General features: G+C 34.8%; 3 protein-coding genes and 1 pseudogene across 3 annotated transcripts; 3 read left to right on the top strand and 1 right to left on the bottom strand.

The window, feature by feature from the left end:
* Positions 1 to 5050: 5050 nt before the first annotated feature.
* On the top strand, positions 5051 to 7330 carry LOC125816528 (actin-101). Its single transcript, XM_049496141.1, has 4 exons — positions 5051 to 5173; positions 5429 to 5822; positions 6108 to 6721; positions 6855 to 7330. Exons 1-4 carry the CDS (start codon positions 5114 to 5116, stop codon positions 6918 to 6920), a joined length of 1134 nt encoding a protein of 377 aa, XP_049352098.1. The 5' UTR covers positions 5051 to 5113; the 3' UTR covers positions 6921 to 7330.
* A 1953-nt stretch (positions 7331 to 9283) lies between these two features.
* Positions 9284 to 13357, top strand: LOC125816527 (uncharacterized; annotated as a pseudogene).
* A 3635-nt stretch (positions 13358 to 16992) lies between these two features.
* LOC125816524 (WAT1-related protein At1g68170-like) lies at positions 16993 to 19439 on the top strand. Its single transcript, XM_049496138.1, has 7 exons — positions 16993 to 17263; positions 17361 to 17423; positions 17882 to 17998; positions 18087 to 18321; positions 18556 to 18714; positions 18793 to 18944; positions 19071 to 19439. Exons 1-7 carry the CDS (start codon positions 17070 to 17072, stop codon positions 19324 to 19326), a joined length of 1176 nt encoding a protein of 391 aa, XP_049352095.1. The 5' UTR covers positions 16993 to 17069; the 3' UTR covers positions 19327 to 19439.
* An 839-nt stretch (positions 19440 to 20278) lies between these two features.
* On the bottom strand, positions 20279 to 20965 carry LOC125816544 (multiprotein-bridging factor 1c). The gene has a single exon (XM_049496159.1). It carries the CDS (start codon positions 20795 to 20797, stop codon positions 20357 to 20359), a length of 441 nt encoding a protein of 146 aa, XP_049352116.1. The 5' UTR covers positions 20798 to 20965; the 3' UTR covers positions 20279 to 20356.
* Positions 20966 to 25573: the final 4608 nt, after the last annotated feature.

Below are 25573 nucleotides of genomic sequence, written 5' to 3'. Positions count from 1 at the left end.
TGAGCCGATTGTTCATCAACAACCATATCATCATTTAATATTCACTGAATATTTCATCACTACTTTGGTGTTCACGTGAAAAATTATGTAATACGACACAAACAACTACTATAGAGGGTGTTTTTGTAAAAGATAAAAGTTTGGGGTAACATTTCAATTTTCAAAAGATCCCAAATAATGAGATTTGGCCCAAATACTAGAAAAAACTAGTATTTGGGAATTTGGGATATTTGCCAAAAATATTTGCCAAATAATGGCAAATTGTATGGACAAACACTATTTGCCAAATTTTTTCCCAAATATTATTTGGGAAATCTATGGCCAAACGGGCGCCAACTTGACAACATCAACATAATTCTTTGTTTCATTAAAAAAAACAACAATTAGTCTAACATTATACAAATCAATTAGAAATATGTTAAATAATATTAACTTTACATTTCAAAGACAATACAAATTTCATCCATAAAAATCATTATAATAACAACAAAATTGTACACACTCGTCATTATTTTTTCATACAAATATCATTCAGACAGTACATTACAAAACAGATTTCATACAAAACATAATATTTCACATTTAATACCCACTTAATACACATTTCATACAACAATCATCATTCATACCAAATTTATACATTTTCATACTCATTTAATACACATTTCATACAAAACAATTATTCATTCAAACTATATACATTTCTCGTCCCAATTAATTAATTACTGTCACCCAACTTTATACAGAAATAACAAAACTAATATAAACTCAACAATTTCACATTTAATACCAATTTAAAACACTTGTAATACACTTCGTCAAGAATTCCAATTTTTTTTTACATATTTCTTAACACACTTTTCATACAAAATTCATTCGACTTATACTATCAAATTCATTATCAATATAAAATAAATTTTCATAAATTCGTCAACATTATAATTAAATTATTTTTACAGAATAATTAGCACACTTTCATACAAATTTCATTTAATTTATTCTATCAAATTTATTCATAAAATCACATTAAATTTATAATTTCACAAAACAACAACCGTATACAAAATAAACAAATAAACAAAAAAAAACACTAAATTTTTACATTTCACAACAGTAAACATAATATGATATCAACAGTTAACAAAATATGACTCCACCTTCAATTAATTGACAGTTTGATCATTTTTGTTTCATTTCGCTATCATTCTAAAACAAATGTTAAACAATAATAAATGCTAACCCGAAGGATCCCATCTTTCACCATGTTTGATTAAAACTGATACGTTGTTGTCCATCACAACAAAATCAAGAATTTTCAAAGATGAAAAAAACTTCAATTACTCGAATGTGAGATTTTTTTTTGTTGAAAATTGAAGAGAGAAACGTTGAATTTTTTTTGTTGCAAATTGAAGAGAGAGAAACGTTGAAAAAAGAAGAATATAAAATCTGAATTTTTATTTGATTTTAACTGATTTGAGTGAATTAAGGATACTAAATAATCTTAACTAGTTTAAATTCCTTAATTCGTGCTATTTATTAATTATCTACAAAAGAATGATATGATCTGATTTTTTAGTTTATCTTAACTGTTTTTAAGTGAATAAGGATAAAAAATATTGTTAATTTGTTTGAATCCCTTATTTCATGCTAATCATTAATTATCTACAATAAATTCAAATTAAATTACAGGCCACACTTTCAGGTTTTTACTTTACTATCTATAATTTCGTTTTTTATTTAAATTTCGTTTATCTTTTTCTTTTTAAAAAAAAAACTTTTTTCGAATTAATAAAAATATTTCTTTTATTTGTGAATTTGTTATAACCTGAAATTTTTAATGCTATAGCTTGAAAGTCTAAATCTACTGCTATAGCCTGAAAATAGTACTATAATATATGTCATACATAAAATTTACACTTTTATTTTTTGTTGGATAAATCTTCAAACTAACTAACTAACTTGAATGTGTAACTAACTACTGTAATTAACACTAACAGCCTAGTGCATAATGTAACTGTCATCTCTAATAACAAACTTCACTATAACAAACTGCTTCACTATAACAAACTGCACTAAGGCACAGTGGTACATTTATTTAATTCCTTTACAATAATAACGCACGAACTATGGAATTTGCGTAAAAAAATTACACATTAAAAGTAAAATACTTTGCACAATTTTTATTCTAAACAAACGGCTTTTACTAGAAAAATTATATATTCTTAAAATTCAAAATTAAGTTTTTTTTTTTAATATAGAAAGTGAATCACACTATCTCCTTGTATATTGTGACTTATTTATTTATTTTATTTTATCCGATAGTTGATATCTACATTGAAATATGATTAATTGTGGACTTATTTTAGAAAGGTGCCAAGAGAACTTTTTGATTAAAAGAAATGGTCGGCGCCTCGGCGGCCAGGTAGACCAACCCACCGGCCTACGTTTAGAACCAAATAAGAATGACGTGGAAATTCAATATTCCAGACTGGATGTCCACATTTTTTTGTTGGATTCCATTTAGCCACCCCATATATTTCTTTTTCTAGGAAATAAAAAAAATTGCTTTCAAACTCTCAAATCTCTTTTCTTTTTTCTTCTTTCATATATTTGTATTCAAATTCAAACTTACTAATTTGTAGCCGTCCCTTTAAAATAATTAATAAAAAGTTGCTCAGTTGGCAATCTTTTGCTTTGTTCAGAATCTTCTAAGGTGACCTATACTGGTTAAAATCCACCTCATTAATTTTAAAATTAAACTTTAGCAATATCATTTTAATATTATGATGATTCCTGATCGTATAATAACTCACAAATTACACATAAAATGTAATATACACTAGATAAGTCTGGTGTGACAAACTCATAACTGAGTAGTAGACGAAAGTTGGATTTCTAGAGAAAATTAATTGTTAGTCATACTAAAGAAGAATATCTATACTTGAAAGATTAACATTTACCTGTGTTTAATTTAAGGATGAGTTATCGATTTTATTTAATTTTATGGACTTTACTAAAACCCTACATATAAATAATTAACCACGAAAAAACTATACCTACCTAAATCAATTTTAATTTCTTTTTCTTTCTTCCTTTTCCTTCCCTCCAATTCTAAAAAAAAAAAAAAAAACTTATGACACGGCACCGTCAATAAATACTGCACTAATTGTAATTTTAACTCTTTCTGATTTTTTCTAAGAGAAATTGAATAAAGCAGCCAAAATATAGTTCTACAGTGTGGTCAACAAAATAACAATGCGGTTTACTCTATTAATTTACAGGAGAAAAATCAAACTGAATTAAGCAGCCTAAATATATATAGTAGTTTATAGTTTGGTCAGCAAGATAACGATGTTCCTCAAATTAATTTCCCAACTTATAACATTCATTTTAGCTCAAAAATTTTATCCATTGTTAAGATTTCAATATTAGAATAGATAATTATTTTTAATTATACACTTAATATTTGGGAAGAATAAATGATATATAAAAGACATATAATCAATCTACTTTTATTACTTTATTTGACCTGAAATACTTGTTATATTTCATCTTTCTTGAATCAAACTATATGAACTTTGAGCAATTTTTTGAAATATATTTTTCCTTATATATTATATCATATGAGAAGAACCAAAAGTTAAACTGAATATTCGTGAAAATGATTTTGTGATGAAGGATATAAATAAAATATAATTTAGGGATAATGATCTGAAAAATATCCCAACTTTAGTCGAATTTGCTGTTGCGATACTAAACTTTCATGAGGACCTATTACCTCCCTAAACTATTTAATACCGTATTTTAAACATATATATTTGCCCATGTGGACATAAAAAATAATGCAAAATTATAAATAGTAATGTGTCCACGTGGACACATATATACCTTTAAAATACACTATTAAATAGTTCAGGAGGTAAAAAATACAGTATTAAATAGTCTAGGGAGGTAATAGGTCCTTATAAAAGTTTAGTACCGCAATAACAAATTCGACTAAAGTTGAAGTATTTTTCAGACCGTTATTCCTATAATTTATCATATATTTTTTGAATGGAGGTGAAAATAAATTTAAAATAGGATGGAGGGAGTAATTTACAAGAGAAAAAGGACAGAAAGAAAGAAAGAAGAGAAATGAGATGATCGTTTTGCCTGACTTTTAGTTGGCAACCAAAAACATGCCACACTAATTGTATTTCATTCCACCGCTTTAAATACACAAAACCGCTAATATTTCTTTCTTCATTTTCAAGAACCCTCCTCTTCTTCTCTTACTTCTCCATAATCATCAAACTGGTAAAGTTTTTGGGTTCTTCACAATTTTCTTTTAAGTTACTACTAATACTTGTTTGATGCCAAGAATTCCTTTTTCTCTGTTTCTTTTTCAGTTTTTAGCAACTTGTTGATTTATTTGTTTACATGATAAATTTGATCACATAAGCAACTAACATCAAGATCTGTAATTCAATTTGTGATAGACAGTGGGTGTGGAACTTTTTTGAATTTCTTGATCCTGAAGAAGGGTACTTCTTAGTTGATCTTGATATTCTAGAAAATTAAAGATTGGGTTATTTTTGTTTGGGCTTGAGGCGTAGCTGTTGATTGATTGATTAATATAATTCTTGAAGCGTAGGTCATGTGTCTTTTTCTTTTTAATATAGTATAATATATATATAGTACATGCATGTCCTGTCTCTTACTTGCAAATATATGGAAAGTTTTGATTAGTATGGTTACAAGTTAAATTTGATCACATAGGCAACTAAGATCTCTACTTCAATTTTGTGATACCAACTTGACAGTGGGTTTTTATCTCCTTGTTGTTTGGGATCTTTATGAATCAAAGTTACTACTTTAATTTCTTGATCCCGAAGAAGGGTAGTTCTTGGTTGATCTTGATATTCAAGAAAATTCAAGATTGGGTTTGAGGCGTAGCTATTGATTGATTAATATAATTCTTGATTAAGTTCTTACTATGTTCTCTTACTTATGTGTTTTCTTTTTTTTTATACATTAGTATAGGCATGGCCTGTAAAATCTAATCACTAATTTTAGTACTTTCATCTTTTCTCACTATTTTTCACTAATTCCAACTTTTGATAGGTTTTAAAAGATGGCAGATGCAGAAGATATTCAACCCCTTGTCTGTGATAATGGAACTGGAATGGTCAAGGTTAGTTTGTGATTAAGCTCTGTAACTTTCCTCCTTCCGATTATATTACTCTGTCAGAACTAGTCTTTTGGTTGTATTGACTGTAAATTAGCATAATAATATCTTGTATTTCAAGCAAATCTTTTGGTCCCCATTGTTTTGAGCTGCTAAAGCTATTCACCCTTGTAATTCAAATTTTAAATTATGGTTCTGATGATTGGATGTATTTGTAGTACTTCCCTTGATTAATGGCTCTTTTGACCTATTTTCACGCAGGCTGGATTTGCTGGTGATGATGCACCAAGGGCTGTTTTTCCTAGTATTGTCGGCCGACCTAGACACACCGGTGTTATGGTAGGGATGGGTCAAAAGGATGCATATGTTGGTGATGAAGCTCAGTCAAAAAGGGGTATCCTCACCTTAAAGTATCCCATTGAGCATGGAATAGTAAGCAACTGGGATGATATGGAGAAGATTTGGCATCATACCTTTTACAATGAGTTGCGTGTTTCTCCTGATGAGCACCCTGTGCTACTTACTGAAGCACCCTTGAACCCCAAGGCCAATAGAGAGAAAATGACACAGATAATGTTTGAGACTTTCAATGTTCCTGCCATGTACGTCGCTATTCAGGCAGTCTTGTCTCTTTACGCCAGTGGCCGTACAACAGGTGCGACTTGAGTCTTACCCTCCTTTTACCACCAAAGTTTTGATTGGTAGATTGATTATTCGACAGTCAGCATCGTGTTATTGTTTAAAGAACTTATTTAATTATTCAGACATGGAGAGAAGTCTGGTGATCTTGACTTCATTCGAGCTTTTAGTTCTTATGTATGGTTCTGATAATATGTTTCCTCTTTATGGAGGAGATACTGCCTGTGATTGTTGCCATATAATGGTTTTCTTTGAATCTTCAAGTTATCCTTTCTAATTATGCTTTTGGCTATCTCAACAGGTATTGTGCTGGATTCTGGTGATGGTGTCAGTCATACAGTGCCAATTTATGAAGGTTATGCCCTTCCTCATGCAATTCTTCGATTGGACCTAGCTGGGCGTGATCTTACTGATTGTCTGATGAAAATCCTGACCGAAAGAGGTTATTCATTCACCACTAGTGCTGAACGGGAAATTGTCCGCGATATGAAAGAGAAACTAGCATATGTTGCACTTGACTATGAGCAAGAATTGGAGACCGCAAAGAGTAGCTCTGCTGTTGAAAAAAGCTATGAGTTACCAGATGGTCAGGTGATTACCATTGGAGCAGAGAGGTTCAGATGCCCGGAAGTCTTATTCCAGCCATCACTTGTGGGAATGGAAGCTGCTGGAATCCATGAAACAACTTACAATTCCATCATGAAGTGCGATGTAGATATCAGAAAGGATCTTTATGGCAACATTGTCCTCAGCGGTGGAACAACAATGTTTCCTGGTATTGCTGATCGTATGAGCAAGGAAATTACCGCTCTTGCTCCCAGCAGCATGAAAATCAAGGTGGTGGCGCCTCCTGAACGGAAGTACAGTGTCTGGATTGGAGGGTCTATCTTAGCTTCTCTCAGCACCTTCCAACAGGTAATACATAACATAACACATGTAGCTCACACTATTACAATGCTTGCACGTTTCCTCAAACTCTTGCTTTGTAGATTCGTTAAATTTTTAGCTGGGACCGTTGCCTGATTTTGTTTCTTTGAACTACTGGCAGATGTGGATAACAAAGGGTGAATATGATGAATCCGGTCCTTCCATTGTCCACCGGAAATGCTTCTAAGCTAATCGATGAATGGAGTTCAATGTTCTCGTTATCTGCTTCAACAGTTTGGTCATAGTTCTGAGCAGGACTTTGTTAAAGTTGGAATGTTTTGAGTTCATAAAGATGGAAGGTTTATACTGTGCTATAATAGGGTGTAAGCTTTTAGATCGTTCCCAATCTTTTCTTAATGTCATTTGAGTGTTAGTGTTGCCTACTGTTTTAGGTGTTTAGAGGTGAGTTCTTTTCCTCCTCGCTTTTAATCTCCTTGTTCTTCTGGATTTTTGGATTGTTTTTTCCCGCGTATACTTCTTATATACTGAGTAATGTCACTTCATGGCTTATAAATCTTTGGTATATGGTGTTCTCTGTATCGTCTCATGCTTTATACCAGGAGAGGCATTGTAATGGCAGAATCAGAATTTTTACTATATAAAGAAGTTAAGATAATTCAATCCAACATTGTCATTTGGTTGGCCACACAAAAAAAAAAGAAATATAATCCCGTCATGAAGTTTCTCATATTACGTTTAGTTTGTATCATAATTCACAAGGCAAACTTTGTTAAGTTAAAATAAACTTTTAATGTTTCGGATGTAAAACTATAAAATAACTAAATACTCCAAAGTTCGAGTTGTAATCACGATATATAATAACTTGAAAAAAATAAAACGAAATACACTTTGTATCACTTTTACAACTTCTGTGGTCCTTTTAGTTCTTTTTCCTTTTAGGGCCACAATGCTCTCCTCTCATGTCTCAGAAAGAAAAAAAAAGAAAAAGACTAATCAAATTCCCACATGGAGCATAGGTTAATTTTTGTAGCTTTGTTTTGCGTCAGCTAAATTTTTGGGTGTTCACTTCCACCCCAAGATTGAAGTGTTGATGGAGAATATGTGTTCCACATATCATGTCCTTCAACTTTATTTGGAGAAATATGAAAAACCAAGTTTAGTTGTGTTCTCTCAATTCAAAAGGTTCAATTTTTAATTCAAAATCATGATACAGAGTTGTGGGGCTGCCGTTTATGTTGGGTAATGTTTTGGTTTCTTAATGGGGTTTTCTTGTTCTTGAATCAAGAAACCTCCCTCGGGTGCTAATCTTTAAGGTTTGCAGGTAGACTCATACTGTTGGTTTTTCCATTTCAGCTTACTGCTATGGAAAATGGTCATTCCAAGATGCTGAAAGACGGCTTATTATAGGGGATAGTCCTTTGCCCTTTAGACATATTTCCACTAGTATATCAACTTTCGGTTCTTGCTTTGAAATGAGGGTAGGCACCGGAGAAAATATGCAAGTGATGATGAGAAAATCTAGTAGTTCGGGAGAAAATTCTTAGGCATAATGTATGTGGAGAGATGAGTAGGAGTTGGTACATTAGCTATGTTGTTGTATTTTCAAGAATCCACTCATTCTTACAGTTTTGACATTTGTATGCAGAAGCAAATTAAATTTTCCCTGTGACATGGGACGACAGGAGATAAGATGGAAGAGAAGACGGTGAGACTTCTAGTTTCCACTGTTTCATACATTGGAGAGGATGTTGCTTAGGAATTGAGCGGTATTGGAATTAACCCAAAAAATAGAATTGGAAGACTGTTTCAAAGGCCATGTCTTAGATAGGTTGTAAAAGATGTGAAACACTTGGTGTCTAACTGATATCTTGGCATAGGTATATCTTGTGAAGTTGCTGAACATCCACCTCTTTGGACTTGGCCGAGTCTTCTGATAAATCTATAGAAAGATTTTGAGCTCAAAATAGTTGTTTCTCCAGGAACTATTTTTAGATTGTACCTATACCATGTATTGACTCTTCAGTGATTGTTGCAGTTGGTTTGTGGCGAAGTATTTGACCTTCCTGTAGTCCTCATGACCTTGAAGGTTGCTAGGCTGGACTGTTAAAAGCAATGCACCAGATATAGTCATCACTAGATAAAGATTCTAATATGACATGGTTGTCCTAAAAGAGGAAGGAACAAGCGGAAGCACGTAAATTTATGACCCTCCCTGCTTAAACTAGAGAAAACATGCCCATTACCCTGTGGAGAAGCAACAATGTGACTCTGAAGGCCAACCAGATTGAGTATTTGCATCTCTGAAGGCTGAGATAGGAAAGTGATGCATGAGGCTTGAACCATAAGTTCTGACATTAGAAACCAGTTAACAAGAAGTCAATGCTTATTCAAGTGAGCTGTCCTTTTTTCATTCAGATGCCATATGCATGCTTCCTTCTTCATTATCTCCCTTTGCTTTGGATATGGACGGAAGTAGATTATTTATCAAAAGAAGAAGTGAACTAACTCGCTATTCTGGTCTCATCATATGCACGTTAGAGTTGTTGTATTAAGATATGTGGTACCAAATGGCTTAAACTTCTGTTGTGACCATCTGAGGGTAGAGCTTCAACAGAATGTGCTTTTCATTGGTATGAATGAGTTTAAGTGCCTAATGCTTTCATGCATGACATAGGATCATAAAACAAAGCACTCATTTTCTTGTTTATTTATCTAATTGATTTCCAGTTACTTGTGTTGTTGGTTTTGTTAAGACATAATTGAGTAGCTGTAAAATTTACAAGACAAAAACTTTAGTCTGCCCGAAAACTTTTAAATGTGCTCCTGTGTTTTTGGTTCCTATAGTTGAATTAATGTCCATCATCTTCTCTACTATGACCTAAACTCACTACCTGTGCCTCTCCTTTTCTTCCCTCCCTCCCCTATGATTGATTTCTTTTTTCTTTTAAATGCTGATTAGTTTCTCTGGTATCTTCCCCTTTTTGCGAACCGGAAGATTTCCTGCTCATTCACCATAGAACATAATACACACTATTCAATGAATCATTACAGGCACTATGTAGCTCCTTTTATGTTAGAGGTTTGGTCCATGTCCCCCCAAATTCTGTGGATGAATAGACATGGTAGGGGTCAAGCCTAACCTTTACACACCTAGGCTCACAACTTTTAGTGATGGCTTAATTAAAAAAATAATTCAGAGGCACTCCAAGAAATGAAACAGAGGAGACATAAATGGTTAGGGGGAAAGAAAATAAGTTAAACAGTTATAGGGATCATGAACTTCTTGAGGGAAGATTACTCAGTTACTGAACCACATCAGTCCCTGTGGTGCATCCCTGTTGATAACATTATATTTTTTGTATAATGACTAAAGTTCCAGGTTGGGATGTCATCACTTGGATGATGATTGTAGCCACTAAGGCAACAGAAAAAAAATTGTTTTTGAAGTGACGCCCCCAACTCCCATCATGACATTGGGGATTGAAGTTGCTGAGAGTTTAACCTCTCTCTCTCTCTCTCTCACACACACACACACAGAGATTTGATGATTGAAACCTTTTCCTCACCTCTACACCTCATATCTCTGACAAAGTTGTTTATCCATTATATCTTTATCTACTAGTTTGCCTTAATCATGTTCAGATAAATTTGGGGGATAAAAGTTGAGAACGGTAAAATCAAGAAATGAAAGAAACTTTGCTATGGGTATATACAGAGAGAAATATATGGGAGAAGCAAAAGGAAAGATGAACAGCTATTAAAAGCAACGGCTTATATACGCATTGAGAGCCAGTAGGCACTACTTGTCCTCTCTACTAAAATTTATCAAAGGGTGCATTTAAGATTGATATTTTATGTTCCAAATTTAGCATTTGCCTTAGTGGTAAATTGAAGTTGAGAACAATTTTATCCACTTGGTTGTGAGTTGATATAAATGTATCGCTTGTAATCATTCTCCAAACAATGTGATACAACCCAGGGAGAACCACACCCCAAAAGCTAGCTATTAAGGTGGGAGAGTCCAAGATCATATAAACCCCACATCAGCTCCCCATTTAACCGATGTGAGACTTTTTTTGCAATAGGATCATAACACAATGTTGTGGGTTTTTGAAGTAGTCTATTTTACTTTTGGTAGGAAAAACACTTTAGGGAGAGACTCGTGGGTTGGGGGTGGGGGGTGGGAATCCCCAGAATGTATCTGCCATTTATTTTTTCAAGATTGCTATGCTGCGTATTTGCCACACTCTCATTTATTGGATTAAGTGAGCTGATGTGTGAAGGCATTGTCACTTAAAACCACCTGTTGCTATCATCGTCCAGTTGTCATCAGCAACGGCCCTCGTTTTACAAACCTCACTTCTATATTAAGTTTTCTTCTTCCTAGGCGATCAAACCAAGGTGTTTCAGGAAGCGCTCAGTAATCCCTTGTGCCTCCTCCTTAAAAGTAATCAAGATCTTATATTTAAAGGCTTGAAAGATTTACTTTATATTACTTGGTAAATTCATCTTTTTTTGCTTTGTATCTGCATTGGTATGATGTGTTTGAATCAATTATTTTCCTTTCTTGTTAGTTCTTCATAACTATGAATGTTTCTTGTAGTTTTATTGTTTCCATCGAAATAACATGAGTTCTTTTTTGTAAGTTAACTCTAGGATTAAAGTCTTATGTACTTTGTATTCTACGTCTCCTAGCCTCAGTACCCCCTTTTCTAGTTGCAGATAGTAAAATCAAGAATCCACTTTTTTTGCATCTTTTGTTATGCATGAACTCAATCCTGAGAACTTGTATACCCTTTCTTCGATGAATGAGCAAAATCATATGATTCTTTTTACTTACTTTATTAATGGATATATCTGTTTCTCCTTCCTTATCAGTAGTAGCAGCATTATTCTCGTAATTCCTTGTCCTTCGATTCATGCTACTACTTGTCGTTTCTTTTGCTTCAGTTATCGCGTTACTTGGTAGTTGATACTGTTCCTTTCTCTGAATGCTATGTAATGCTTTCCTTATTATTTACTATGAAATCTTTGATTCCGTATTTTTTCTTTTCTACTGGATTTGATATAACCTTATTTGAGCGGAGGGTCTTTTGGAAACAACCTCTCTACCTCCATGAGGTAGGGGTAAGGTCTGGGCACACTCTACCCTCTCCAAATCCCAGCTGTGGGATTATGCTGGTATGTTGTTGTTCTTCTTTATTAATGGAGCGTGATGATTCATATAGCCAACCCCAACTTACTTGGGATTGAGGTGTAGTTGTTGTTTAATTTAGTATGTTTTGCTCTGTTAATGTGAAACATTGATTCATTGTCTTGATTTTTATAACTCCAGGATTAAGTGGACCGCTGGATTTGTTCAGATCAATGCAAGTCAATCACCATCTAGCTGGTTACCCTAACCAGAGTCCAGTGGTTCTTATGCAGCATGCTCCACAAGCAATGTCCTTTGGTGTAAGCAACATGGAAGACACCCCCCAAGAAATGCAGTTGCTTGGTGCTGTCAGACTCAATAGAGTTGAGATGCCTGAAGCGTATCATGAGGGTTTGAATGATGTAAGAGAAGTCTCTGGACATACTGAAGGGAAGCAGCCAGTGTATCAGCGTATGAAATGGTCAGATGACATGGTTAAGCTTTTGATTACTGCTCTTTCTTACATCGGAGAAGATGCTTTGAGCAATGGAGTTCTTGTCAAGAAGGGTAAATGGAGGGCCATTTCCTGTGTTATGTCTGAAAGAGGTTATCGTGTGTCGCCTCAGCAATGTGAGGATAAGTTTAATGATCTGAACAAAAAATTCAGGAGACTGAATGATATACTTGGGAGAGGTACTGCATGTAATGTTGTGGAGAACCCTGTGCTTCTGGAAAGGATGGACCTACCTTATGATTTGAAAGAGGAAATGAACAAGATTTTAGGTAGCAGACAATTGTTCTATGAAGAAATGTGCTCATACAACAATCGGAATAGATTATTCCTTCCCCATGATCCAGTGGTTCAGCAATCTGTGTTTTGGGCTGTGAGAGGTAAATACAAATATGAAACTGGAAGCATGTCACAGGATTTGCCTTTGAAGAGGAAGATAGGAGGAGAAGAAAGAGTTTCTAATATGGCCTGTGCATCTCTGGACCGTACCACTACAGCAGATCCAAATTTGGTGCAGCATATGCCTGCAAAAAGGAAAGCAGGAGGTGAAGAAAGAAACTTGCATATGGCTCGTTTATCTCTGAACGGTACCACCACATTAGATCCAGATCCAAATATGCTTTATCCTAATAGCAATGGGATTCACTTCTCTTTGAACAATAAGGAGAAAAAAATACAGGATGAGCATATTCTCCATCGCTTACAACAATTGGAAGAACAAAAGCTACAGTGAAGAAGAAGCAGAGGGTCAACTTGGAGATTTCCTGCAGTGAAGAAGACATGGAGTTACAAAAGATGCAGCTGGATAATAAGGTTATCAAGCTTGAGAATCAGCAACTGATGCTTGAACTCAAACGTGGTGGAAAGCAGCATTTTGTCTGAATCACGTACCAGTGTTGCAGTTTGTGGTCTGTACTTTTCTGTCTTGAAGTACCTTCTTTTAAACTTTCAATGTGTATTTTCTCTTCTTGTTCATGTTTACTATCTTTTGGTGTAGTATGTGCAAACTTTTAATCTAGTCTTGTTCGGCCTTATGACTGTACCATTACTCTATTGGCACTAATTCGGGCTACTTTATTTATGATGTGTTTGATACTTCCATTTTGTTACCTGCTTCTATCTTCCATTTTGCCGGTTGAGTTATCACAGCCTTTGTCAGGAAGCACTTATGCTGCATCTAACTTAATCTTAATTGAACTGATGATAGAATATTACTAAGAAGAAAAAAAATGCCAATGGTGCTGGCATCTAAAGTAGTGATTGTAGTTTTTTTCAATCTTACTAAATGCTGCTTGTGATGCTTGACTGGAACTTTGTATTACATTTCAGAAAACTACTGGTGGTATTGTAGCTAGAGCTGGCAGAATTTCTCTCTGAACTTGTCAATGTTAAATCAGTCTTTCCTTTTGCTGTCTAGAAATTGAGAAGGCCCTATAGCTACACTTATTTTGTATGGTTACTTTGTTAAGTAGTGGGGGCAAATGCTCAATCGTTGTGAGATATTTTACAGGAGGTCATAGATTCGTAATGTGGAAACTGCCTCTTGCAGAAATGCAAGCCTGCGTACAATAGACCCTTGCGAGCTTAGTGTACCGGGCTTCCCTTTTTCATGCCTTCTAACCTTTGAGACCCTGTAACCAACTTTTGATGTGGCTTCCTTCAAAAATTGTAGAACAAAAACACGTTTGACAAGAAAAAGTTGTTTCCAAGCAAATTCTTGGCTATAGTTGAAGTTGAAGACTGAAATGCAGAGTGTGTGAATAATGAACAAACAATATGAAAAGAGTTTAAAAAGATTAAGAGAACTCCAACAATTATATGAAACACAGAAGTATAAGATGCTCCAAAAAAAAATATCCACCTGAAAATCCATGCAAGTCTCCCTATATGTTTTTGCTGCAATTTTTCCTTGAGACACTCAAGTAACTAACCAAAAAAACATAGGCATCATATATCATTGAGGTTCTGCTTGAAATTAAGAGTCTATACTGATTTCTCTTCAGCAGCAGCTGGTTGTTTAGAATCAGTTTCATCTGATACCTTTGCTTCTTCTGGTTTTTCGTCTATGGTTTCCAAGCTCGTCTCATCTTGAACTAATGACTCCTTTGCTGCTTCACTCTGTGAAGTTCATTTTCAAAGTAAATTCAATATTTCTAACTCCAAACTGAAAACAGTAGTATTGCTACAGAGATGGAGTTATAATTTGAAACTTATGGGTTCGAAATTCCATGATAGAGATATCAGATGTTAGTAACTGAATCTCGAGTTTAATTTTTGTACATATGTGGTTAGTGAATTTATCAACACAATTACAGGGTTTGGATTAAAGATGCTGGATTTGATCGAACTCATAGGTACATGTATTGCTACATTCTGTAATAATCTTATGTTATATACTCATTATTGTTTATTGGATGTTGAAACTAGTTATGATTTGAAATTTGATTATTATAGTGCTAAAGTCATATCATCAATATATATATATTTATACCTCAGTGAGCAATGATCCAATATCTCCAGCCAGCTTCTCATCTTCCACTTTCTTTTCTCCGTCCTCTCCGTTAATCTGCTTGTCAACTGTTGTCACCTCCGGGGCTGTGATGGTGGTGGTCTCCTCCACCTTTGGTTGCTCTGGCAGAGGTGCTGCTGCGGCATCAGCCTTGATGACCTTTGGTACACTAGCACAAGCTCCCATTTTCTTTCTTTAGGGAGAAATTTAATTGAGTGTTGAAAGGAACTCTTAAGGTTCCCTCTCACGAACTTAAATATAATGCTGATTCGTTGGAGAAAGGAAGGTGGAAAATATATTTGATGAATATTTTTTGCTTCAAATATGAAATATTACACACATATATGGGGAAAATGAAATGTATATTAGAGGTAATTTTGATTTTCTATCTCAGTCAAAGAAAGTTTTAAGGAAAGGAAATATGCAATTCATGGAATTTTATTAATTTCAATCACAAAAAGAATTTGCTCTCGTTTCGGTGTTTGGACCTGGATGAACGAACCACCGGGAGCTCTTATGAGAGTTGGTTAAGGAAAGTAAATATGCAATTTATGGAATTTTATTAATTTCAATCACAAAAAGAATTTGCTCTCGTTTTCGTATTTGGACCTGGATGAGTGAACCACCGGGAGCTCGTATGAGAGTTGGTTAAGGAAAGTAAATATGCAATTTATAGAATTTTATTAATTTCAATCACAAAAAGAATTTGCTCTCGTTTCCGTGTTTGGACCTAGATGAATGAACCGCCGGGAGCTCGTACTAGAGTTGGTTTGACTGCCTTTTAACTCTTTGTTAACGGAAAGTTGAAAAATGCATGTATTATTATGTAACAAAAGAGTTTTTATTTTGGTAGAATAACAAAAGAGAATTATATTATAATGTTATATACACTGTGCTTTGCAATAACATGTAGTCGTATAATATTATACGTAACAAAAGAGAATTATATTAATGTTATATACACTGTGCTTTGCTATAACATGTGGTAGTATAATAGTATGCGTAAATCATTATTAAATGGATCGACAATTTGGTCATTTGGCATTATAGTTACTATTGTAGTATAACAAAATTAAAAATAGACTTGCAAGCAATTGACATTGAGAAGATAGAGAAGTTATTTTTGATAAATTTTCAATTTAAATAAAATATATTAAAAATTAAGTATATAAAGCAAATATAATAGTGAAAATGCATATTGAAAAGTAATAATAATGGAGAAGAAAATAATAGCAACAATAAATAGTATTTTCATTGAAGCCAAGAAAGCAATAAAATAGTAGGAGAGTAATAAAACAATACAAATAGAAAACTAGACAATGTTCGACTACGCACATTTTCTCTTCACATGTCCAAATCACTATATATGTCCTTAATCGCCCTAATGTAAGCTACATGTACACTTTTAACCTCCAAACATATTGTATATGTCCTTAATCGCCCTGATGTAAACTACATATATGGACACCTTTAACCTCCAAACATATTCTTTATAGAACCCTTACAGACTTAATTTATCGTAAGTTATTTCTAAGTCAATGAACACATAAGCAAGTTTCTCTTCCTCTCTCTATACCGCTCCATCAATCTCCTTACGGGATATATATATAATCAAACACCCCGACATAAATCTAAATTAATTCTCGCTACAATAGACACAACCCTCCTCATCCTCATATCGATCTCCACCCAATCATAATTAAGAAATGACAAACAATATTAGTTCCGTGATAATAATATTATGGTAAGTCACATAATGAATAAATTTGAGGAATAAAACTTTTTTACTAACCTAGTCTCTCCCGCTTTCACCTCTCTCATTTACGTCATGCATGATTTCATTTATGTAACAGAAAAAAAAAGTTACACTATAATAAATATATACAGTTGTGAAAATATGACTCAACTTTTTATCCATACATGTGTATTCTTTTTTTTCTCTCTTTCTCGTGATTTTCTCTAACAATTTTTCACCAATCCCCCAAAACCCAAAAGTCTCTTCTAAACATTTTTTTGCTAAATCTTTTGATTTTTCATCTTGTAGCTTAATCTATCTGCATGCAAAACAAGAACGTAAAAAGAAGAAGAGGGTTATAAAATTAAACCCTCTTTTTTTACGTTCTTGCATTGTTGATTTTGTGTGTTCCTCTTCAAGAAACCCCTTCTTTTTTTTTGGGTAATTTTTGGGTTGTAGAAAGAGAGAACACAGCAGAGGAGATTAATGGAAAATTTATGCAATGTGTTGCATGGAATGAGGCCACTTTTGCTTATGATTATGGGGCAAATGATACTTGCAGGAATGAATATTGTGTTCAAACTTGCAACAAGCGATGGCATGAATTTTAGTGTTTTGATCTTTTATCGCTCTCTGTTCGCCTCTGTTTTCATGATCCCTTTAGCATTCTTCATTGAAAGGTTCAATCTTTAATTCAACAACTTGTATTTATTGTGTGGGGGCATGGATTTTTCTATGTTTTCTTGAAAGTTTCATTCTAACTTTTCTTTGTTTCAGGGGAAAAAGACCCAAGCTAACAAAGATGGTTTTATTCCAAGCATTTCTGTGTGGTATACTCGGGTAAGCTGTTCTATTTTTTTTTCTTCTTTCTTTAAACTCTTCTATTAGCCTAGGGTCTATCGGAAACCGCCTCTCGAGGTAGTGGTTAGGATTTCACAGGGTATGTTGTTGTTGTGTATTGGTTTCTAATTCTTTAAGTTGAAGCACCTACTTATTTAGTTTCAGTTCAAGAATGAAACAGTGTTTGGTCATAAGATTTTTTGATGCTTCATTTTTATATAATGTATTCCATGAGTGACTTGACACGGAGTTTAAGACGTAGAATGTTCTTTAATCTTGTGGTTGTGGTGTTAGGCACATGTGGAAAGTTGAAATTAAAGAGTTGCCTAAATAGAAACAGAAATCCTATTTGAAAATGGCTAAAAATGAAAGTGAGAAATAAATTGAAACGGATGGAGTGAAAGATTTTTGTAGGCAATTGATAAGAAATTATAGTGAAAGGGTTCTTTTTGTTGCAGGGGATCAATAGGCCAAAACATGTACCTGCAAAGCTTGGTCTACACATCAGCAACTTTTGTCTCAGCCATGTTCAATCTTATCCCTGCCATGACCTTTATCGTTGCCATCATATTGAGGTACTTTTTGCGAGGATCGTTGTTGAATTTATTAGTTTCATTAAATTTCAAGCAAATGAGGTACTGTATTATTGTGTGTATTGATCAGGTTAGAGAAGCTGGGTTGGCATTCAGCAGCAGGTAAAGCAAAGGTATTTGGGACGATCATTTCCATCAGCGGAGCGATGCTCCTATCACTCTACAAAGGGCCAGAGATACATATGGGGAGCACAAACATAAACTTGTTGAGTTCCCCAAAACACAAGGGGGAAAGTAAACCTTTAATAGGTGCTTTTCTTGCCATAGTTGGTTGTACTTGCTATGCACTATTGTTGATTGTTCAGGTGAGTTAGTGATGCTTTGGAAATGTCTTTTTATCTCATTTCGTGTGTAATATGTAGTTTTAAAAAGCATTTTGTAACATTTCAAAGTAACGGATGTTGATACTTAGCATTAGCTATAAGTTGTGTGCTGGTGCAACAGTATAGGAATAGGAGGGATGTTGTAATTCAGCAAAATATCAAAAAGTTCAAGTATACCTGTTATTTTTACCAATCTATGTGTTTCTGTATGTACAGGCTAAAGCGGCTAAACGATATCCATGCCCTTACTCATTCACCGCTCTACTGAATGTAATGGCAGCAGTTCAATGTTTTGTTGTTGCAGTAGTTGTGGAAAGAGATTGGAATCAATGGAAATTGGGGTGGAACATTAGACTTGTTGCTGCAGCATATACGGTATGTATGTGCTAGTTAATGGGAAATAATAAATCATTTCTTAATTGAAGTGTAAAGGATCTCATACTTGTGTTTCAGGGGATTTTTTGTTCTGGAGTACTGTTTACCATCCTTGCATGGGTTGTCCGGATGAAAGGCCCGGTATATGCATCCATTTTTAACCCTTTGATGCTTGTGATGGTGGCAATTACTGGATACTTGTTCTTGGGAGAAAAGTTGGTCCTCGGAACGTATGTCATTTTTCCCTTTATTTTCAGTCATCAGCCAAAAAACAAAAAAGTGAAAATGTAATGCCTATTTGGCCTAGTTCTAGGATGTTGTTTATACGAAAGTCTAACTAATGTTGTTCACTGCAGCATCCTTGGATCAGTCGTGATAGTGTGTGGACTATACGTTGTCTTGTGGGGAAAAGATAAAGAAATCAAGAAAGTGAGCCAGTTGGTTCCGGATGAAGAAGAGATTGACATAAAATCTTCGTCACGTAAAGGCAGTAGCCATGGTGGTAGCAGCAAAAGGGAGGGAAAAGAAGAAGAAGAACAAGAACAAGAAGAGAATAAGAGGGATTCACAAGTTGGTTCTGAAATATTAGGAGGTATATACATTTATCACTAGAAGATGAAGGACTATAATGTATCATCAAAAAGTGATGAAACAAGAAATACCATTTTTTTCCCTTTATGATGGTCGATAGAATTACGCAATGTGCAACATTAGAACAACTAACTGAAGTTTTGTGTCGACTATATGACAAGCTAAGAACTAATTGTACTACGATGAAAAGGAATAGAACAATTTTTCTTGTGACGTTACTAGCTACTTGTTCAAGTTTAAGTGTCTATTGGTACACACCTAAAGTTAGAGGGCATAGATGTCAACTGAAGTTAAGTTAACGGATATGTTTATGAAGTTATGTCTTATGCCTTTTTATTTACTATCTTAATCTAGATTATTCATTCATAAATTAATCAGAGTGATCAACCTAGCTAATTCCATTTCCAGTTACAGTACTAACGGACATTGGCAAAGAAAATAACTGTTGTTCAAGAATCAGTACATTTTTCTATAAATACAAATGAAGTTACATCTGCTGTGAATTATATAGATGAATGAAAGTTACAAATATATCTGGTTCAGCCAACTAGTTTACCAAACCGCTGCTTCTTCCGCTTCATCTAAGCTTCCTCACATTAACAGCTGTCTTCTTGTTCAAACCGGTGTCGAATTTCTTCACCGTTCACGATGCCTGGTTCACAACTTACGGATCCTTGTGCCTTCATGATTTATGGCTTGTTCAGCACGATTGGATCCCACTCTTGTTTTAATTGGTCGACTCGACATCTTCGATCGATCAATTAACTAAAATTGTTTGATAAATAGTATTGGTTTTTGTTAGTTGGATGAACTTTGGATTGAGAGGGAAAAAGGGGAGAGGAAGGATAGTCACATATTTTATATCATTTTATTATTTGCATTATATGACAACATTTTCTTGTGTAGTTGTCTGGGAGCAACAACACAATCTAAAAATAACATATCACTATTAATTTTCTAAAAACAAATTAGAAAACACTGAGATCCTTCACATCTATACAAGAACAACAACTATAGCCTTTCCATTTCCACACAAATTAAACTATACTTTTCATGACTTATGAATTTTACCTCTAAGTTTAACACCAAGCACTTTCTCCATTTTCCCCAACACAAGTTGATTAGGCACTGCCTTACCATTCTCATACTCCGCAACAACTTGCGTCCTTTCATTAATCTTCTTCGCTAGATCAGCTTGGCTCATCTTCTTCTCAATCCTCGCTTTCTGTATCGCTTGCCTCACATCTACTGGCACTTTCTCAAGTGCCGCTGGTTCCGCCGCCTCATCTAGCTTCCTTACATTAACTGCCGCCGTCGCCGCCTTCTTGTTCAACCCGCCGTCGAATTTCTTCACCGTTTGAACTTGTGCTCCAGTTCGCAATGCCTGGTTCACAACTTTCGGATCCTTCAGGTCTTGTGCCTTCATCTTTGGCTTGTGCAGCACGATTGGATCCCAATCTTGTTTCAATCCGCCTGTTGGTCGCATCGGCATCTTCGATCAATCAAAATATTAAAATGAACAATTCAATGAATTAATACTGGCTTTTGTTAGTTGGATGAAATTTTGATTGAGGAAACAAAATGGGAGAGGAGGCTCTTATATATAGTGGAGAGAATCTGGAAAGTTCTGGTAAAATGTGGATAACAAAGGGTGTATGGAAGGTTCTCGAGTCAGCTTGAACTTGTTCTCCAAGAATAATACACCAATTTTCGTATATCGTGAAGTCCACACAAAGTAATTTTAGAAAAATCAACTCCCTGCGTTTTTAATTTGTTTGGTTCAATTTCAATTTTAATTCTAATTCAATACAAAAATATTAAAAAGTACGTACAGAATAATTTTGCTAAAAAAAGATTTACTTATTGAGTGATTAGGAGGCTAAAAAAAATAGACAAATAAATTGAGGTAGGAGATTAGTTAGTTGAACATTATTTATTCTTTTTTTATTTTTACTTGTATTACTCTTGTAGTTTCTTTGTCCTTTAAGTTTGATTACATTAAATTTTGCTATAACTATCGTTTAGGATGATTTTGTCTGGTTGTCTGTAGTATTTTGTCATAATTGTCTTCATTTACATTTTTTTTTTTCAATATTATTTTGAACTATTTTTTCTTAAGCCAAGTCTAGCTATATATGAGTACCTTAAACTGTAAGCGACGATTTAATTTAAATCTAAATAAAAATTATGCAACCCGCATCTCCTCTTCTCTATAATATATCTATATATTATACTCCATATATACCACCATTACAATAAGCATTCGTCTTCTTCTTTGCTATTTCTCCAAGTAAGTAAATTTTCTTGTTCCTCTGGTTGTAGTTACTTGATAATTCCGCCTTTTTCCGATAATATAACAAGAATCTTTTGTCACAACATAATTTTAAATTTGTCTACTTTCTTGCATATTCTTGATAATAACTAGTATGGGAATCTTCCTTGTTGGAATGTATGCGTCCACTAGAGATCACCGGACCAGATCCCTCGACAGAATAACAGTGCAGAAGTAAAAGTGCGGAAAATAAATAGCACAATGTAAAACATGCACAAGAGTTTTACATGGAAACCTCCTTGCTCAAGGGAGTAAAACCACGACCTGTCACACAGGATTTTCAAACTGTTTTCACTAATCTTCTCGAGCAAAAGCAAAACACAGTTTACAACCACAACCGTGAGATTAACACCCTAATCCCACACTAAGTAATACTCCTATTACTTAACCAAGCCAAAGCAATAATATAATCCTATTGCCCACTAAACCAACTAACTCTAGCTAGTCGATCTAGACTTTAAGAACCCCCAAGGCTAACTCTATCCACCAACTCCGATCTCCAAGACAAGAGCTAAACAAGCAGCAACTCTGTTGCACGACACATCAACTACCTTTAGTTGACACTCCTAGGTAACTCTACCCAAGAGAACACCAAACTAAATATTTAGACAAGCAAATGATCTGCTATCCTTTATAACTTAGGAGTAGATTTACAATGTAAGCACATAAGACACAAAACTTAAAATACAACAAGACTCTTCTTCACTCTATCAGGTCCCTTTGTTGAGTTGAGCAGTGCTCTTCCTTGAAGATGGCTTTCTCTTTGTAAGCTTAAGAATTTTTGTTTGCCAAATCTTGAGTTTGTGTTTTGTGTTGAGAGATTATATCAAAATGAACACAAACTCCTTAGGACCGCCCATTGGTTGAGAGCCTGCCTCTCTAGAAAGACGTGTACCTACCACATCAGAAGTGGCAGCTTTTCTGACAGCTGTGTTGTCGTCCTTTCATATACACAGTCCTTTCACATACACAGTCCTTTCAAACCCTGCTGCAGACAAACAACAAGGTATTTAAGTGGAGAAAGGTAGAGGGCAGATCCATATCCACTGAGTTTCAAATCATGAGCCACTGACCCTCAGGATTTCTAGGTTATCAAAATAAAAAGGTGTCCTGCTAGCCAACAATCTTCATCAAGAAAAGGATACAAAAACATCACCATTAAAAAATTGTGAATCCTGTTTAGATCCTTTTGACTTGCATGCCATTACTATTGAGGTTCTTTCAACTTCCCAAAAAGGAGGTATTGGTTTCTTCGTTGTGTTGTTTCTGGAAGGAAGCCTCTCTCCGTTTTATGCTTTGCCCGAGATATGTTTTTACCACCACTGATGCAATAAACTATTCATCTCTGACTTTTGCAGGGGTTGCTGGTTAAAATTCTAGTCTCTTTGGGAGTTATCAAATCTCACCATTTTTGGTTGGATGTGGAGCACCTTCAGGAAGCCATTCAGAATGTTTTAATTTGTGTGGAGATGGTTTTCTTTTCTGTTATGCAGCAATATGCATACCACGTGGTTCCTTACAGCGGCTATGTCGAAGCAAAGTTGAAACTAAAAAAGGATGACTAAGTTGATGCGCAAGACATTGGTGTGAATAGGCAATTTTCCTGTGATCTTGCATTTACCACCAGTAACAGTGTGTAATGCAAGTTTTTGGGCCTGTTGATACGGATCAGAGAGGTCTTAAGATAACTAATTTTCGTTTGTTAGTTAGCAAAGAAGATAGAAATTTCTATCATTTTCTCTGACAACCAATTTTTTACTCTTTTGTGGTTGGACTTCTTGTAGTTGCATCAGTAATTTTTCTTCATGAGAGGCTGGTGTCCCTGCCGGCACCTGCAACAAGCTTGATTGTGACTTTGTAAGTATAACATTTTCCATTGGAGTAGGAGTTGAGTGCAAAATGACTGCTGCCCATCAGGGACAAAAAAAGGCTTCATGTTTCAAGATGAAAGAATTTCCTTGAATGTTTTTGGACTAGCCCTTGTTAGTTAGGGTTGCAGTTAATCCTGTAGCTTCCTGAAATGAAACTAGTACAATTGAGTACCTGTTAAGCCTTAGCAGGAGACATTCAGGTGATGTTGTTATGAGCTTATGTTCTTTTTCTGTGTGGACTCCGAGAGTACATTTCTAGGTATATATTGTTTGAGAGGGAGTTTTGTTTAGTGCATTGATGATGTTAAAAGCTTCACATAATAGGCATGTGCTCGCTCTCATTGGTGGAGCAGAGACAAGTTCTTCCTATTCCATCAAGTGTATTTTTACAAGATGCAGCTAGCTTTCCTGAATTGGCATATGCACTGTTTGGTCGACCATTTTCATGATGAGCAAGCTTTCCTTGGGTGAAATGTTTCTGGTGATTAGATAGACCATAGCTATTCTTTAATTCCATTAATTTGTTGTTTAGCATGCAGTAGTTCCTTTTTCTTTTATCTATGCAGATTATCAGCCATTTAGTCAATGGCACAATCGTTTGTTTGGGTAGTATCTTCACAATTGATTCTTTATATCCCTGATCCCCATGGACTAAGATCAAGCATGTGTTAATTACTTTCAGATACATGGAGGCTCTAGTGGAAGTGGTACCTTTGCCATTCAAATGACTAATATGTTATCTCATTATGAAAAATCATTCGGCTAACTATGTCAAATCTTGTTAACCAGGAAGTGAGGAAAAACTTACTGCAATATGCAAAGAAGTCGGGACCGATGTCAAATCTGTTAGCAATAATCTGTAGACTAAATATATATATAGATATATGTACTAGAAACTATAAGAAACAGTAACTAGTTCAAACCAGAATTTAATTAATTAAACTAAATTCAGAAAACAAAATCTGTAAAGAACAGAAAGGAAAAAGATCAAGTCCACTGAATACACAGTGTCCCCTTAAGGAAATTATTCCCCTCTAGTATCCGAGGTTTGAATTGGAATATATCCTCCCAGGATAAAATGATCTTACTCACCAGTGTATTGATACCCAAAACCTTGGTGTCAGCGAACCACTCAACAGCAGTAAAACACACGATTTTATTTTGTACAGAAAGAAGAAGAAGAATCAGAATTTTCGTATATACAAAAATCTGAGGAATCACAGGTATTTATAGACAAGAAACGACCATTGATGAAAGGTTGCAATCTTTCAAAAGGCCATGGCTGTTCTGAAGCGTTGCAACTCGTTCAGAATAGACATCTCCAACGGCGGGAAAATTTAAATAAAACGGGAAAGAAAATTCAAGTTGTTAAGTCGATTAAATCAGATCTCGCGGATCCGGGTCGGGTTTGGGTTAGAATATATTAAATTAATTAATTAAATAAATAATTAATTAAAATAAATTTCGTTCAAAAAAGAAACTCCACAAACAAACATTTTCTAAAGCCAAAGCCAAAGCCGAGCCGAGCGAGCGACGACGACGACGGCGCGAGGGAGTCCCTCTTTACAACCCTTTAACAACTAATAGAAGTACTACTATATTTAAGCACATCTATTTTTCTCTTCACCACCTATGTGGGACAAATGCCTTTTACAAAGGCATAAGGGACAAAGGAACTTTTCAAGTTCCCTCCCTTTTCATTTTTCCCTCCATTTCCCATTAATCTTTCTATATACCCAACAATCCCCCACATTAATGGGGAATGGTTATAATACAAAGGAATGCACGGACGAATGTGTACTTTAAAGGCAAGGATCAATTGCATCTGGATAAGTTGGTTTCCCGTTGAACTTTCCGTAGTGAACATATGTCGGATATACTCGATCAATCGGTAGATGCGATATCTTTGAACCGTCGAGCTTTGGTGTATACCTAGACAACCATATGTCACACAATTAATCCTTTACTGTTTATGGTTCTTACGGTTGTGTTCGTTTCAGCCATGAACACCTCCTGGTTTCATGAGTGTATAGAGAATAGGCTTTTGACAAAATATCCTCTTTGA

The sequence above is a fragment of the Solanum verrucosum genome, unplaced genomic scaffold, assembly GCF_900185275.1.
Source record: "Solanum verrucosum unplaced genomic scaffold, falcon-dt-bn FXZP01000261.1, whole genome shotgun sequence".
Taxonomy (NCBI): Eukaryota; Viridiplantae; Streptophyta; class Magnoliopsida; order Solanales; family Solanaceae; genus Solanum; species Solanum verrucosum.
This window is presented reverse-complemented; position numbering and strand designations above follow the sequence as displayed.